The sequence below is a fragment of the Accipiter gentilis genome, chromosome 29 (assembly GCF_929443795.1).
Source record: "Accipiter gentilis chromosome 29, bAccGen1.1, whole genome shotgun sequence".
NCBI lineage: Eukaryota > Metazoa > Chordata > Aves > Accipitriformes > Accipitridae > Astur > Astur gentilis.
Genome location: NC_064908.1, coordinates 12415120 through 12433093, shown reverse-complemented (window position 1 = coordinate 12433093; position 17974 = coordinate 12415120). Strand labels below are relative to the sequence as shown.

At 51.0% G+C, this 17974-nt stretch overlaps 1 protein-coding gene across 2 annotated transcripts in view; it reads left to right on the top strand.

The window, feature by feature from the left end:
* Positions 1-17974, top strand: part of ASTN2 (astrotactin 2) — a 361171-nt gene that overhangs the window by 182541 nt on the left and 160656 nt on the right. For both annotated transcript variants that reach the window (XM_049832481.1, XM_049832482.1), the window contains one exon: positions 12527-12677. In XM_049832481.1, the coding sequence (XP_049688438.1) occupies positions 12527-12677 (151 nt within the window). The remainder of the gene's footprint in view (positions 1-12526; positions 12678-17974) is intronic.

Sequence of the window (17974 nt, the reverse complement as noted above, 5' to 3'; positions counted from 1 at the left end):
AGTCTGAGCCCCAAGCAGGGATTTTCAAGCTCGCCATTGCAAAATACTCATGATGACTGAAGGCAGAGGCAGCCTCCCATGCTGTACCCCATGCTGGGTCTGTCCCCAGCACCTCTGGGACATTTCTGCCTGCATGGGGCCGGGGGATGAGCTGCGGCACTGGGAGGACTGTGCAACCCCCAGGGCTTGGGCACAGGAGCAGGGGATGGAGCTGGCACGTGGGCTGGGGTCCTTCCAGGTCCTCTCTGTCTTTCTGGCCCCTCCAAGTTCCCACCAGCAAGCAAATTCCCAATTTCTAGGCCGGGAAAGCTGTGGAGAGTTGGGAACTGCCACAGCCAAGCTCTCTTTTGGGCTAGAATATATGTCTGTTTTAAATGGGAAAATACTTTAGCTCATCCCAGGCTCATCCCTTTGGGATGACGAATGAGCAGTGACCTGAAATTTTGGTTTACTGACGGCTGATTATTTTGAAGGGCAAAGACAAGGGGAAGGTGGCTAGATGCTCAGTTCGTCTCCGGTGTCTGATCGGGTCTGTGTCAGGAGCAGATACGGGTAAAGTAGAGAGGAGATGCCCAGAGCTCATCATGGCAGCGAGATTAATGGCATTTTTCGCCATGCCACATAGAGTCTATGTGAATCTATGTTTTATTTGAACAAGCCCAGGCAGGGCTGCAATCACTGCCTGGTACTGGGGTGGCCTGACCCATCTCATGATGTTTTCAGCCTTTAATAATTTAGGGTGAGAGATCCCAGGCCTTCTGTCTACGCTTTTGCTCGACTGCTTGTTTTTCTAAGATTTCTTTTTCTCCCCCAGGCAAAACTGTTGCAGAGGATTGAGGCGGACGTTTTGTGGAGGGTCTCTCTTTTACAGGCAAAGAACCACCTTAATTTGGCCAGCTTAAAAGTGCTTTTGAAAAACTTGAATTGCTGCACATGGCATGAAGTCTTGTTTGATTTTTAGCAGCAAGAGTCGGCAGCAATCCTCCGTGCCTGAGCACGGCCGAGCATTCCTGCTCTGAAACGCTGGCCGAGGGCATGAGGAAGGAAGACAGCAGCTGGCCAAAAATACTGAGTTTAGGTCTGGCAGGGAAGGGGAACTGGGGGAATGGGAGAGAGGAATGGGATATACTGGGACAAGAGGGAAAGAGGACGGTGAGCGGGCAGGTAGGAGTCTGCCCAGGCGATTTTACCCCAGGGAGAGCTCTGCCCACCAAAGGCTGAGCGATGCTGTGTCCTGCACAGCTGCTGAAAAATGTCCTCTTTTTGCAGACTGAATGCCTTTCCCTTCCTCCCTGCCCAGAATAAAACCCCGATTAGGCTCCTCTTCAGCAAATGTTACCAAGTTTGCAAAACTCCAAAGCCGGGAGGTGCCAGGGTCAGTTTGCTGTGCAGCCTTCAGGCAGCCCCTCTGTGCATATGCATTATGAAACCGCTTTAACGATATGATCGTATCCTAGTTTTTCACCTTTGCCTCACTCAGCACAGCCGATGAACCTGCTCTGGGAATGATCTGCATTAATGTAGAGCTGTAAAAACTTCAACCGAAGTCAATGAGAGCTGTGCTTTGAGCAGGGGAAGTGTCATTTAATGCTAAGCACTCTGAAATATCAAGTCTAAATGTCTCAAATTTGGTGCATGTAATGTAGTGAATGTTTTTTACATTACCATGCCTGGGCCTTAGCTCCCTGTCTGTAAAATGGGGATGATAACAGGGAGATTGGGAGCTTAATCACCTTATTGGTTGTGAAATACTGCTGCTTTTTGGTGTTGAGCAAAGGATAAGCAACCCATGAGGAGCTGAGTAATTGTGCATGCAGAACAGCGCCTGAATAGAGTACAATAAAGTAGGAACTATGTGTCCTCCAACGAAGAGAAAACAAGATACTGAGAAGCTGCAGATGAAGTTGTTTGAAGGGTGCCGAGAGGCCTGCAGGTGTTCGTAGGTGCCCGGGGTGGTTTTGGGGATGCCTAAATACCGAGCTCTGGACTGTTTCAGGCACCCAGCGGCACGCGGCTACAGCTCAGCACCATCACCTTTGGTGTTTGGGGACAGAGAGGTCCTTGAGGTAACCCTCCTGTATGTGGTCTTGCAATCAACACCTTCATCAAAGTGCATAATTACCAGAGACTGCTTAAGGTTGTCTTGGCAACCTTAGTTCTCACATTTTCTTAAGTTTTGGGTATGTGACATTGCAACCTTTATAATTTCCTTTATTATACTTCTGCCCACACAGACCTGTACATACCCACGTTGTGTGGCAGGGGCTCCCATTTGCGGGATGCCTGATGGACCTCGATGTCTCACCGGTGTTGCAGTGCCCATCGTATCTGCAGCCCTGCTAACAAGGGCTTTCCTGGGAGATTTGGTCTGGGTCTGTGTTGCAAAGCAGATGCTCTGCAGGATCCCTTTGCTGGCGGAGATCCCACCATCCAGGCAGAGATAGCCTGGATGTGGCATCCCCCACTGAGGGCTTTTCTCCCTGTAAATTTAACTGTGGGGTACTGTGTTTGGCAGCTGTTCTGGCTTTGGGTGGAAGGGCTGGGCTACATCCAAGCAGCCGGTTGCAGGAGCAAGGCAGGGATGATAGCAGAGCCCATGCCGCTTCCCTGCCGAGCTCCTGCAGAAGCGTGATTCTTGTGGAGGATCTGGCACCGGGCTGGCCTCTCCTGTCTTCCCGGGTCCCTGCCCTTGGTCATGACACGTGGTTCTTGGGTCAGAACCAGGGGTTTGAACAACATCAGCTTTCTCCCCCCACTGCTACTCCTCCTCCTACTTCTCCTCCTACACCATGGAGTGTTCTGCACCATCCCTCCAGATAAGCCCATGGGACTCCTGGCCACCACCTGCGCAGTGCCAGGATCGGTGTTTAATTGGTAGGGGTGTTAGAAGTATTTTCAGATGCCTTCTTTCATGGCAGCCTGCAGAAGGTCTTGCCAGCAGCATCAGCGAGGTCTGCTCGGCTCAGAGCAGCTCGTCCGTGGCGAGCCACGAGCTCTCCCCGTGGTCTCTCGCTTCCCCTTCTGTGCAGATTTTTTCCTTCCCTGTTATCACCGTGTTAGCTCTGAGCATAAAAAAAAAACCTTCTGTTGCTTTTTATTTGTAAATTGAGGCCAGAAACGTATTTACAAGTTCACTATTTTGAAAATGGTATTTCGAGAGGATGGGTTGGAAGGAATTGCTGGGCAAACTGAGCTAATAAAAATATTAATTAGCATAGAGAAATCATTTGGTGATTTTCATTTATGTATTTTTTAATTATGCGTTGCTGCCTTTACTGATAAACCCCGTGCCAATAGTATGATCCATTTTGCTAGATAAACATATTACTTTGTGAGTTAATTAGTGTGCAATTGCTATCAATTAATACGTACTACTACTACTGATTCTGTGTTGAACAAGCAGATTCCACTACTATTAACTGTTTAAATTATTAATATTTGGAGCTGCCAAGAACCCCTCACCCAACGGTGTTTACTGGTAATTGCAGTGGCGCAAGGCACCAGGTGGAGCTTTCTGTTCCTGGTGGTCTAAATGCTACATTTTTTTATCATTTAATCTCTTAAGATGTTGAAACTGTGCTTTTCCTGTGCTTCTTGTTTGCTGCCATTTTTTGAACTTTTGGATTTCATATTATGAAGTTTTTCTTCACAGCTGAAGTTTGGAGGAGCAGTGTAGGGAAGGGGATGGGTCAGGCTCACCTTGGGTAACTTTGGGTGCTTCATAGCTTAATAACTAAAGTTAATAAAACTGAATTAGGTATGTCTGGCTCTGGCTGGTGACATAGTCAACAGAAGGAAATGGATTCCTTTGAAGCTGAAAACGTTAGCTGGGGTGTTAGGAGCAGTTCTGGTAATAGCAGCAGGGAGCTGGGGCTCTGCGGTTGCATGGAAGGGGGGAAGTAGTTTTATCAGTGCTGGACACCTTTGAGACAGGGAGAGTCACATCCTCGCCTTGAGAATGAGCTCCTAAGGAAATTAATGAGGGGTGGGGGGAAAATGCGGTGCAGTGTGGCAGGGCTGAGCCCCTGCGACCTGCCAGGATGTGGCTCTCGGGGCTCCAAGAAGATATAAAACAGGAAGGTAAAGCCTGGGACCTTGAAAATGGCTGGGAAAGCTGTATCATAAATGCAGAACGGGGTGGTGGGCATCTAGGGCAATGCCCATGCCTTTTGCTGCGACATGCCAGGGTGGTTGGGGTGGGACACGATGCTTGGCAGAGCTGTTTCTCCTCCTGGCTGGTGTCCCCAGGTGCTTAGTGTGGGTTTTCTGTCCCACCGAGGTGTCCTGCTTTCAGCTGGGATGGAGTTAACTGTCTTCCTAGTAGCTGGTACAGTGCTATGTTTTGAGTTCAGTATGTGAAGAATGTTGATAACACACTGATGTTTTCAGTTGTTGCTCAGTAGTGTTTAGACTAAAGTCAAGGATTCTTCAGCTTCTCATGCCCAGCCAGGGCACAAGAAGTTGGCACAGGACACAGCCAGGGCACCTGACCCAAACTGGCCAACGGTGTAACCCATACCATGGGATGTCCCATCTAGTTTAGGAACTGGGAAGTGGGGGGGCAGGGAATCGCCACTGGGGGACTAGCTGGGTGTCGGTCGGCGGGTGGTGAGCAATTGCCCCGCGCATCATTTTTACATTCCAATCCTTTCATTACTACTGTTGTCATTTTATTAGTGTTATCATTATCATTAATAGTTTCTTCTTTTCTGTTCTTTTAAACCGTTCTTATCTCAACCCAGGAGTTTTACTTCTTTTTTTCCTGATTTTCTCCCCCATCCCACTGGATGGGGGGGAGTGAGTGAGCGGCTGTGTGATGCTTAGTTGCTGGCTGGGGTTAAACCACGACACGAGGGCACTTGCTCTGCTCCAAGCCCTTGTACCATCCCGTCCCATCCCATCCCGTCCCATCCCGCATTTTGCTGTCAAGGTGCCTGACACACAGGAGCATCCTGATGGTACTGTGTACCCGCCAAATTTGGGATTAATTACAAGCCACAGTGAAGCAGGTGCTGACACCTGTGATTTCCAGCATGCGTACTGACCATGCTTTATCATCCCTATTAAGACTCGTGCATCTTTTCTTAAACCTCCCAGCACTGAGGTTGCCCGGGAGACTGAGCCAGCACCACCTGCATTTGCCTTTGGCTCGCGCAGGGTTGAAGCCATGACCACAATGCTTCCCTGAAATGGGAGAAAATGCTCAGAATTAAAACTATCCTGTTTATCTCATCCGTGACATCCTGGTCCTTTGTACGGCAGAGCTGCGTTGCCTCCAAGGGGGCTGCAGTGGGATGGGGGGTCCTGGCGAGCCCCGGCATGCTCTGGGACATGCGCTGTGTGCGATGGGCTTTCCGAGCTTGCTTTTATTCCGGTGTGTTTGTTTTTGCTTCGCTTTGCTCTAATTAAATTTCTGGCCCTTCTGGTTGCTGAGGTGAGCTTCAAAATGCTCTGGCGGAGCGATGGTTTTATTGAATCTCTAGAAAATTATTGAAGCGTGGTAGGGAATTTTTCACACTTTCAACCTCAAGGTTTTTGGGAGAGCGTTTTTGCAAGTGTTTATTATAGTATTACCACAAGAAGTGAGACTACTCAGAAAATTTATAGTAAGCAGCTCATCAGCTGTGGTGTGTCAGAGTAGCTCCATTGAAGTACCTTCTCCAATGTCACTCAAGTAAGGATGATTTCTCCCAGTTTAGGACCTGGATGGTGGTTTTTCTTCAAACGTCCCAGCACTATTAAGCTGAAAAGTGTCTGTGGGTGCGCTGGGCAGAAACTCAGTTTTTCTGCGTGAAATAATAAATCCGCTGCATGCACGCACATCTTCAGGCACCACGCTAAAGAAACCTGCTTGAAGACGTGACCTTAATTGTGCCAAAATTTCAGACTATAAAGTCCCCACCTTAGAAGCTGCCACCACCTCATCGGGTCCTCCAACACCAGGGCTGGAGATTAACTTTTCCAGAGCATCACAGCTTGGTCAATGTGCAGATGGACTTGCTCAGGAGATAGCTTGTGGTTTGGTGCTGTGGGAGGTGGTTGCTGCATTTGCTGCAGAGGTGGTAAATGGTGTAGTGGGTGCAGGAGAGGGCTGTAGAGAGAATGGTCTCTTGTTGCAGGCAGAATAAAAAAGAAAAGGGTTGAAAACCTGGAAAAAACGTATTCTGTTGCTTTTAAATCAGAGACCACTTTTCTCAAGTGACCATTTATTGCACATTTATCATTATTTTGGTGTTTAACTGCATGGCCCTCTGTACAGAACAGCTGAGCCTGTGGTGCAATCAAACCCAGTTGGAATTGTACTGTGAGCGTGGAAAATGCTAAAAGTACTAAAAATAACTTTGAAAGCATTTCCAGTTGGACGTCCAACAGTGGTGAGCACCTTTGATCCTGATCTCTTGTTGCCTTGGCTCCCCATCTTAAGTGTGAAGAAAATAATACCCAGTGTACAGAAGCTATGAGTATAAACTAACGTTCATGAGATGCTGGGCGTCCTGGGTGGTGAGTCCCCAGGAGGGGAAAGCCCCAGGGGAGGGGATGGCTCTGCCTTTGCAGGTGAGCGGGCATGCCATGTGCTGAGAGCGGGGCTGGGGCCGCGGGTGGTGGTACCTTGGGGTCCCCAGGGGTCTGCCTGCAGCCGGGGTCCCAGCCCCGTGTGCTGGTCAAATCCCAACGCTTCACTCCTGAATGCTGGGCTTCGCAGATGCAGTTTGTTTTTTTTTATCGGGTATATGTAATGCTTTTATAAAAAACGTGATTATGAGTGTTGCAGTACACCCTCAGCTGGGGTACGTGTGTCGATCAGGCAGGCAGACCCTTGGTGCCCATTTCTGTGATGAGTTTTGCTGGACGTTGTACAGACACGCTGAGCTCTTCCCAGCCTTAACGAGCCCAAGCGCTGCAGTGCGGGAAGCTGGGGATGAAGGGCTGGGTTAACTTCGCTTCTGCTATTGTCTATAATTCCCCCTCCAATTTGACATTTCAAGCTCACAGCTGAGAGCACCTACCCTTCCCAGCTCACTGTCTTCCACTCAGCATTTGCAATTCATGGCTGGTAAAGAAGTTTCCAACCCATGTGGCTGCAGACAAAACAGAGGCAGAACCATTTGCACAGCAAAAAGGCTCATGCAGGTCCCACTCCCACCAATCCCATTAATATCTTTGAGCGGTTTACTCTGAAACTCGAGGAAGAATTCAGCAGCCTCACTAATAATTTCAGCGCTGGCTGGATTAGCAGAGGAAAGCAGGGGTTTAGTGGAGGAAAAAGAGATGTGAGGGAGAAGAGGAAAGGAACAGAGGAAGACAGGAGTGGTCTAGGTGAGAGCCCAGGTGGTGCTCAGACAGAGAATTTGCTGGGGAGGCAATAACCTACCTACCACGGGGATGGGGACTAGAGCTGTTGCAGGTCTGGGGCTGTGTTTGGGGACTCCTCAGGGGCATTTTCCCCCCAGGGTGGGCATCTAGCTTCTCCTGGAAACTGCCCCAGAGGGATGGGTGCTCACCTTGAGCTGCACCCTTGGCACATTTTGGGGCTGGATAGGGCCATGATGCGGTCTGGAAGGGGGAAGCAGTCACGGCTCCCACGTGAGCACCCATGGGGCAGAGGGTGAGGGTCCCTTGGGTAAAGCCAGCTCTGGGTAAGATCACCTGATGGGCCAGGGAAGAAGTGCGAAAGGCAGAGGATGTCCAGGTTTAACCCCTGGCTGGTCATAACGGGAAAAGGGAGCAAAGTCTGCACAAGGGGAACACCTCTCTGGTGGGCTCTCAGCAGCGAGGACACCAGCGCTTTCTCAAGCCTTGCAGCACAGCAGAAGTTTTGGGGCCAGAGCTGGTCAAAATTGCTCAGGGGAGCAGCTGTTGGGCTGAAAATGCAGAATCAGCATGTAAATTGCTCTGTACTCTTTTGCAAGTGCCTCAGCTTCTAAGTTCCCTGTTGAATGGGGTCTTGCTAATGGAAGTAGGAAGCAGTGGGGGGTACTGCACATGAGGCATCCTGGCTGGGCTGCACTGGGTGGTTTTGGGTCCCTGCTCTGTAGCAGTCCCTCCTTCGGGATGCAGCTGCAACTGACACAGCATCATGCCTTTTGCTGCTAGTGGACCCTGTCTCTAGAAACTCATGGACCCCAAATCTCTCCCCTGATCCTTCTCCAAACACAGCTCGGGGAGCAGATGGTAGAGCAGCACTGGCTTAGTCCCCAGCTCCCATCCTTTTCTTTGTTTTTCTCAGCAATGGTTACCTTTGTAAGACACCAAAGTCTTTAACCATTAGCAGGCAATAAAAAGGGGCAGCTGAGTTGGATAACACCCGCTAATCCCCTTCCAGGGTGAGCTGGAGAGAAGAGCCACTGCGAAGCTCAGGAGCTTATTCTGAGACAAGCGCTTTGGAGGCTTTGAGAATTGCATGGTGTTGGTATTTCATGAATAAATAACCTCCAGCGATATTTGTCACTGAATCTGCTTCATTAATGAGGGCGTGCAACAAAGGGGGAGGATGGAGAAAAGTATTTTCAAGGGAATCGAGGCGAGTGTGGGTGATGGGAGGTGGCGTGGGGCTGGGTGAGGATGGGTGCTGTGGTCTGCACCACAGGAGCTGTGCAAAGTCTGTGCACCATGCTGACCATTTGTGGCAACAGAAGTTGTTAGAAAAGTGGGGTTTACTGATGCTGGGTATGTAATCAGTGGGTCCTGGTAAGAAGGGGGGTGGATTTCATTTATTAGTTTATCATTTGGGCGTCTGTGTGTGTCTTTGGGAGGGCTGGAGAATTAAAGAAAGAGCAAGTGTGTGTGTTCATAGATGTGCATGTGCTTGCAGAGAGAATCTGGCACCAGAAATTAGGTCGCTTGCTCCAAAATGCCCTTTTTGATGGAATCTGGCATCCACTTCAGGGCGGTGGGGTATTGCCCCGTCCTCCCAGTTTTCCAGGTGCTGAGCCCTGCCTAGTCCCTGTGGCCTCAGTGCCTGGATCTGGCCAGGACCACCGGCAGCTTCCCCCAGCTCTCCCGTGTGCTCCGGGCACGGCACGAACTGCAGAGCCCATCTTCTCCATCCTGCCTTGTCAGAACGGATCTGGGGGGTACTCAGTGAAATTCAATATGGATAGATGGAGAACAAGTTCTTTTGTAGGCAGCTCGTTACTGCAGGGAAAGTGATTCATCCATCAGGGCTGGTCTAATCTGGCATGCCCGGGTGGTGGGGAGGGACAGCTGCCCCCGGTAGGCACCGTGCAATGGTGGCCAGATGCTGCCATCGCTCCTCGAGCGTCCCCTGCCTTGTCGGCATGCCTGCTCTCCAGGGCCGGCTCTGGGATTTGGGGGCTGGGGGCTGCGGTCCTATACAGCGGGCAGGGAGGGATGGGCAGGGGTCATCCCCAGAGTTGCGCGGGTGGAAAATCGTTTGCTCCGTGCCACGTGTTGCCCATCCTATTGTCGCTATGGGAGGTGGGTTAATTATTGCTCTTCACCCCCAAAAATGAAAAGGAGCCGCTGAGACTGGCAGCGCCAAAGGCTCGGCAGCGCTTGCCTGCACTAAGCCTGGCTCTGCTGGCCCCTCCGGATTCAGACGAAAGCAAAGTTTGCTCCCAGCTCGCTCCGAGCATCGCATCAGCCCTCTCATCTGCTGACATCCCCCTTGTCAGGGCGCCGTGTTGAAGCGATGCTCCTCTAATCTAACGACGGCCGACGCAGAAGCGGTCCGGCCGAGCAGCCTCCCTCTGTCTGCAGGCAGCGCTGTCACCCCGCTCCTCTCGCAGGTGACATTTGAACACTTCCCTCCGGCTCTGCTGCCCCACCTTCCAGCGAGGTTAATATTTTAATACGTTTAATGGCTCGTTCCAGCTCGGTAGCCCCTGCCCATGCTTTATCAGGGGTCATCCATTATGCCAGGCACAATTTCGGAGAGCGAGGTTCCCGTTCCTGTCCTCCACCCCCTAGAGGGGAGAAGGTTGGTTTGTGCTTCCAGGTTTTAATTAAAAGCGTGACGAGCTGCCCCTGCCAGCCCCAGCCCGGGAGCACGGTGCTGTGCGGGATGAGCTGGATTCTCCCGGCAGCACTCCGGCTCTCCAGAGCTACCCCGGCCAAGGATCCAGCCCCAGGGTCTCCTTTACACCACCGAAGGCAGCTGTAGCTCCTCACCTTCTCCCTCCAGGGATGTGGGAGCTGCAGGAGGGTCTGGTCGTTTGGTGGCCAAATGGAAAAGCCAGGAGGGAGGATGGGGGTACGGTTCTCCTTGCAGTCTACCTACAATGAGAAACCCCTCTGGAGGACCAGACAGGGCTGAGCTTTCGGGTGGGCGGTGGAGGAGTTGTCATGGTTTGTTGTTTTTTTTCTTTAAATAATTCTCCCTGCATTAATAAACAGTGGTTTTGGTTAGTAAATAATATGCCCTTTCTCTCCCCCATCTCTCAGCAGAAATACGTGCCCTGATCTAATATATTCTGCCTTTCTCATTCCCTCACTTCGGAGGAGCCACAAATTCTGGTGGGAACAGAGTGCTAATAGAAAAGGGCCTCTAAAGATATTTGAAACATGACCAAGAAAGGACAGAGGGAGATTCAGCTCCAGATATGCTGGAAAATCTAGGAGATGGGCCAAGAAAGGGGGAATATCGGAAGCATGATCGCTAAGAGGGAGAAGTTAATTGGGAAGCATTAATTGGGGTGAAAGCGGGCAGTGCAGACATGGATTTGCTATGTGGCGTGGTGATGCAGCTGGAGGCACCACGGTGGGCATGGAGCTACCCTGGCACTGGTGTAACTCATCTGCCCTGACCCATGGTGGTGGAGAAGCTGTCTTCCACGTCTGTCTGAATGGGGAAAAGCCAATTTACCGGTTCTTGCTGGTTTTATGGTGTTTTCCTTGTTGAAAGTTCCAGCTTTTGGAATCCTGTGATTGCCTGGAAATCTGGAAACTACAAATCGTGACTTCAATACTGCATAGGGCTTTATTTCTTTGGGTTTGGTCTCTGGGTAGTTTCTAGCCCTTGAGTTCTCAGGGAAAGGCTCAATTATGCCCTGAAGGCTCAGAAGGCAGAAGGCAAATTTAGGGGAGGAAAAAAACCCCCACCACCCAGTGACTGATTTATTTTTAAAATCTCATCATTTTTATGCCAATCTCATTATTATTTTTTTTTAATGCCTGACTCATGATTTTTGCGAGCGTTTGGTGTTGGCAGGGCTGTGTGCGTGAGTGTGTCGGCGTGTGTGTGCGCAGGGGCCCTCTGCTGATAGATAACGCAGTGCTAGTTCGAGACAGCAGTGCTGTGGTCTTCAAGGGCTGCTGAATATATTCCTCTAGTCCTGTTTCATTGCCAAGCACATGGTTTTCAAGTTAACCCCCCCCCCCCCAAAAAAAAAAAAAAAAAAAAAGAAAAGGGAGACTAGCACTGGGCATTGAGTCATTCTGTGGCTTTTTAGGTGCTGATGGGAGAGCAAGGGAGGTGCTAAAGGGGAATAAATGTCTCTGTGCCTCCCGGCATTGCCTCGGGGGCAATTTTAAGGCAGAGGGGTCAGTGTTTATTTGCAGTCCCCCGTTGTATAAAGACCTAATAAATAGCCTGTGGAAGTCAAGTCTGTCGCCATCAGTGACTACTTCGGTGACCCTGGGTAAATGGCTTCGTCACTCTCCTGTTGGGAAGAGGGTGACAGGATCTGTTGCCCAAGATGGGTTGCAGGTATTGGTTAATATATAAAATGTGCTTTGAAGATTAATAATACCTTGGAGATGCTTAAAGCTCCGAACAAGCGTCTGTGTTCCCTTTGCAGGAACCCAGCAGAATTGTGCCTGAATACTTTGTCACAGACAAAATCTGCTGTGTGCGCAGCTCAGAGAGGCAGGGCTGGGAGCTTCCCAAGGCTTTACGTGGCCATTGAATTTGTAGGCATTTGTGCTTCTTGCTTGCTCAAAAGAGGGGTGTCACAGCGCGGCTGTGCCTGGCACTTTGCAGAGCCGTCATGGGCTTGAGCAATGCAGCAGGGAGCTGTGCCTGCACCCCTCACGGCATCCCCTGCTCCAGGTCCCCCGACCCACGGAGCCGAGCACAGGGATGAGCCTCTGCATCCACATCCCAGCAAGCGTGAAGCCAAGTTTTGTATGGCTTTCCAACATAGCAAGTGCCCCCAGGTGATGGATGAGGTGTGGGTGCTCAGGGAGGTTTGGCCCAGCTGTGAAACGTCCAGGAGGAGTTTCATTATTGTGGATTTGCTCTTGTCTAGCATAGGGTTGGATTCACACACAACTCCAGACTACTAATAAAGCATCTCTTAGTTGCCAGTTTGCATGATAATGGTAGATAGTATCTTTGAAACCCCATAACTGCTTCATTTTCATCAAGGATCTCAGAGTTACACAGCAAATTTATTTTATACAGTGTAATCACAAAGCCTTAATTTTCTTGGGAAGCCTCCTTTTACTCACTTTTGCTAATCAAAATGCCTTGATTTTGCCAGAGCAGCTTGCTTTGTGGATTGCCCTGCCTGTGCCATGTGCTGCCAGCTCCCTGCCAGCCCTAACGGTGCTTTTTCTCTCCAAGGGAAGAAGCGATGCTGTCCACCTACTTTGAAACCATCAATGACTTGCTCTCCTCCTTCGGGCCAGTCCGAGACTGCTCCCGCAACAACGGCGGCTGTACCCGCAACTTCAAGTGTGTTTCAGATCGCAAGGTGGACTCAACAGGCTGCGTGGTAGGTACCGTGGCTGCTGGCCCCTGGGGCTGGCGTCTGTTTTGGGGACAAGCCAGAGGGGGACGTTGCCTGGTCCCTCTCCGGGGCAGTAGCCAAGGGGATGGATGTGTGTGCTGGTGGTGGACTCCCCCCGCCCCTGGGGCCTTCATGGCAAATCACATATGCCTTAAGGACCTCAGGGAAGGAGCCCAGGGGCTCAGATGACCAAAAGAAAAATGCTTGAGGCTGATGGTCATTTTCCTGCTTGTCAAGAAAGCACGGGCGGAAAGCAGTCTCGCTTTTTCTCCTGCCTTGTGCTTCCTTCCCAGCGTGGGAGAAAGATGAAGCATCTCCCCACCCTCTCCCCCTCCGGGCCCCCCTGATGCCTGCAGAGTTTCAATTTGTTTCTGAACGTGCTCACATCTTGCCAGACAATCTACTGAGTCCCAGCTTTTGTAGTCCCCTCTCCAGAAGACCCCTTAGACCCTAGGCCACTAGTTTGGGGCAGAGGCTCTGAATCGTTCCCAACTATCTATGCACAGAGAGTTTTGCTGTTCTTGCAGGTGGGAGCAACAGAGCTCAGCACCTCTCCCAGCTCTAACCCATCTCCCCCAACAGCAAACTTGCCAATTCCCTGCACGCAGAGCTTGTGCGAGTCCGGTATGATGTGCGGAGATGCGGGGGCAGAGCCTTGGGAAACTGGGGGAAACCTGGAGCATCCCTTCTCGTCTGTCTGTTGTAGGAGCCTCTGCCTGCCAGGCAGCAGGTGGTGACCCCCGAAGGGGTCCAGACCTTGTCACCCGCTCCACCTGCCCTGCAACCACACGCTCGCTGCTCCTAAGCCCCCCGAAACCCCTCTGCCCCTTCTCCTCCCTCTCGCCTCAGGCAGATCCCCCATTGCCCCATCCCTCCCATCTCAGCAGAGACGGGAGTTAAGTGTCTCTTTATTTATTGAAGATGTTTATACACGGCAGCCGGGAAAGGTCAGGCTGGAGTGGTGCCGTCCCGGGGGTGGCATTTTCATTATCCCCTTCTCCAGTTGCTTGTTAAGGCCATTTAGCACGACAGCCTGATGTGTCACTGGCAGCGCCTGGTGCCATCTCCCCCTTGCCACTCCTCTCCCTTTCCTCCTTTCTTTTCCCATTGTTGTTTTCTTTTGTTCCCTTTTCCAGGGAGCAGCTGCCTTTCTAGTCTTTTGGGGGGGGTTCCCCCTTTTTTTGGGTGTTATTTTGCTCTGAACGCCAATGTGCCTCCCAGCCACTGTCAGAAGCAATCGGGACTCTGCTCACCCCATGCCGCTGGGAAGAGATGCCTCTTTTTAAAAGTCAGGATATATTAAGATAGAAATTGTCAATAAATTACAGGCCTAGCGCTCGCCACGCTGGCGCACAGAGAGGCAGAAATTGAAAACTGTGTCACTCAGGGAAAATACCCCCCCACACGTCTGTAATGCCTAACTGAGGCTTTCTGCAAAGAGAACGAACCGTGTACGGGAGGCAGCGGGGGGGAGAAAGGAGAAGCAGCCAGAGCTGTTCTCCGGTACTGCATCCTCTCCCTGAGAGCTGTGCGCGAGGGGTGACGCACGGGGACCGTGGGACCCCCCCGTCCCTCCCCAACATGCCAGGCTCCCGGGGCCATGCATCCCGTGGGGACAGGGGGCAGTTGTAGAGATGCCTGTCTTTTCTCCCTCTGCTCTTCACCCCTTTTTCTCCCCACTGCAGGAGCAAGAGTCTGCTCTGCCCCTCTCCACAGCCCCCAGTCGTGGGGTGAAGTCCCCCCCCAGCTCCTCAGTCCCAGCTGCAGCCTGAGGACAGCAGAGCTGAGCTCCCCGGGGGGGAGTTTGGAGTCGGCTGCTGCATCCCTCCAGCTGGTCCACGTATCTCCCTGCTTCCCATCGGACTGACACCGGGGGCACAGGGCTCCATCCCTCCCGGCTCTCCCAACCTCACGCAACATTTTACACTCATCACCTGCTTGTAGGTCCCCAGCAATGGCAGGGGTGCGAACAGAGGTCTGGAGGACACGGGCCCACGTTTCTGACTGTTGTCTGGGAAAAAGCCTAACAGGTGGGCAGGCAGTGCTGCCCCCAGCCGTGGGTTATGCCCATGGCACTGAGTGGGGTCACAGGCGATGGGTGTTGAGTTTCGGAGCTCGCCGCAGCCCTGGCATGCGACTTTGCGGCACCGGTCCCTGTGCTGGGCAACACATCCCCTCCTCATCCCGCCCCTGCTCCGGGAGTCTGCCGGGTGTGAGCTGGACTTCCAGTGCGAGCAGGGATGGGGTCATTTGCTGCAAATTTGCAGGGATGTCAGTTAGTTTTAAAGCTGAACTGCCGTGAACTCAATTTGCCAATTTGGAAAATGCTATGGGCAATATTGGGATGTAATTTAATTAAGCTATCCCCTTTTTATAGAGTTCAGGGAGCATTCGTGTACTAATTTTAGCACTAGGTTTTTGCTTCAGCTTTACTCTGGACACCGTTTCGCAAATCATGACATGTTGTTAATCTTTACCAGTCAACAGTTTATTAATTTGCCGAGGACCACAGAAGTATATAATCAGTGGTTCATCAATCAAGGCTAAATCCAACAAATGTTCCAGGCAGGTACTGAGCATAAAATATACATGCAGCCTTGTAAGCAATTAATACACAGCAGAGTCAGAGCCTAGCAGCTCAACCAGGGAACAGCACAAATCTCAAAGATTTCTTATTCCTTTTATATATAATCATCATCTGTTACCAGTTCCTTCATGCCGTTAATACAGCTTCCAGTAATTCTGCAAGGACTGGGGTTGCATTTATCTTTGAGCTTTTTAGCAGCGTGGGCTCTGCCATTACCTAATTGTTTGGCCTTAAAAGGACTTGGTTAAAATGTTGAGGGCGGTTTGCTTGCAGCTCATGGTGGAGTCTCTCTTAGGACAGTCTCCTTGGGCTTATGAAGGACAAAAGAGGATGTCGCTTTGCAAGTTAAAATCCTGCGTGCGAGGCCTCACCTGGAAGACCCCAAAGGCTCTGCAGTGGGGTCCCCACCCGGAAGGGTGACGGGTCCCCAGCTTCCATCCCACACTTCCCACGGGGCCCTTTTTTCTCCTCCATCTCACGGCTTTTCTGTTATTTTTACCTCCTCCCAGTAGATGGCATTAGTGCATAAAGGTTTTCTGCAGTTCTTTTCTTATCGGAGGCCTTTTTTATTTGGGCAATTTTAGGAAGTATAAGCTGCAACCTTGCTAAGACCTTGCCATTGCTAACTGGAGCCTTGCCTTTGAGCCCTGCCTTGCAACATAAAAAAACAATCCCCAAGCTCTAGAAAACCTGTTTCCATGCTGCTTTTCCTTGTTGCACCCTCAAATTGCCATCAGATGTGGGGAAGCCTAGGGCATTTCCCGAGAAAAAAAATCCCAGCAAGCTTCACTAAATCTGCACTAAATCGCTCTGCTCTGTACATTGAGTGCATTTTGTACCATCTTGCAGGGATCATAGCAAACCAGGAGAAACTGTGCTGGAGGAATAAGTCAGATTATTACCAGTAAAGGAATGTATATTGCTGATCCCTTCTACCAGCACGGTGGTAGCTGCTCAGCCTGGAGGGAGGATGTTGAAGGAGGGAAAGGGCTTAACCCTCACGTGTTGGTGATTTATAATTTGAGATGAAAACCTGTGAATTGGCCCTGAGGGAGTGAAGGAAACACCTGTAATGTGGCTTAAATTCAGGTTTCCCCACCTGTCTCTCAGCTTGGCTTCGCTCATTGATGCCAATCCTCTCATCTGACCAGGGAGAAGGGGGGGGGGGTTGCTTGCATCTGCTGCCCCATGGTCGTGCCTGTTTGCAAGCCCCAGCAAGGCAGGATTGCAGCCCCAGGGAAGTAAGAGGGGTGAGGATTTTTTTGCCAAGGAAGGTGAGCTTCGGTCTTAGCACGTGAGCTGGGTGAGGAGGTGGTCGTTTCCCCTCTGGTGCATGTTGGGCGTCCTTGGCATCGCTGTGGGAGGAGGCGGTGGCAGGTACAGGCGTGGAGTGAAGGTGTGCATCTGAGCTCTGGGGCCGCTCTCGGGATGGGTCCTCATCAGTGTGAGGACCTCCTGGAGAAGCAGGAGGGAACGAGCTGCCCAGCTGGTGGTGAGGAAGGCAGCCCAAGGTCCCATGCTGAGGTAGCGGCAGAATTAGGCCCCTTGTTTCTCTGCTGCGTAAGCAGCTTCACTGCAGTGGCGTGGCAGCAGGTGGGGTGGTCTGATGGTTCTGCAACATCTGTGACGCCTGCAGATGTTGGCGAGTTAGTCTTCTAAGTCAGAAGAGAGTGCCTGGTGTCCCCAGAGGCCAGAGATGTTGCAGGTGGATGTGGAAGGGCTCACAGTGTGGCTGTGCTCTAGGATCCATCCCACCTTGGGAATGGTGGTGGCAAGAGGTGGGAGAGCGCATCAAGCCCAGGCAGCGGGCACTGCTGTTCTGCACAGACATGGAATCCTGCTGATCATCACCATCTCCCTGCCCACAGGCTGAGGTTCCTCTAGCACAGATTTATTTCTAATTTGAGCAAGAAAAAAGTATAGTTTGCCTACAAGGACGATGTGAACTGTTCCTTTCCACAATCATGAGGTCAGCCCGTCAGGCAGGAGGGAGTTTGTCTGGCTCAGCAGTATGCAGAAGGGAGAGCATCTACCAGAGAGTCCCTTCATGAAGTTATGGCCCTAGGTGACACCGGTGTGGTGTCAGTCCCAGCCTTTTTAGATGGAGAAGGAAGAGAAATTTGGCATCGTCCACACAGGCGTATAAGCGTTAGTATGGCCTGTCTGGAGCTAATCCTTCTCTTTTGCTCTTTTCCACATCAAACTGATGGGCTGTTCCTTAGCTGCTGCGAAGCAGAACAGAGAAACAGCCTAATTTGAGTGTAACCGTTTCAGGGAGAACTGGGATTAGAAATGAAGGAGCAGGGCAGTGGCTACTTCTCCCGTCTCCTCCTTCCAGCACAAGTCACATGGAGTGGTTTGGGGACCAAGGGGAGTGGGGAGGCACTTCAAAATGAAGTGGATGATGCCGAGAACTGATATTCCTGGGGGGAAATTGGGTGTTTGGTAGTTTCAGCCCAAATCAAAATGCCATGCGGAAATCCCCAACATATGTGAAAATTCCACAATACTTTGTCTCAAAACATCTCCTTTCTATGAAGGAGGGGGAAATGTTTAATTCCAACATTATCATCTGGATTTTTATCTTATATATTGTGTTATTCCACTGTACAGCCTGAAATAAAAACAAAATTAGGCAGTGGAAACCAAAACATTTCACCCTTGTCAAAATTAAATGCTCTCCTAATTTCCCAAT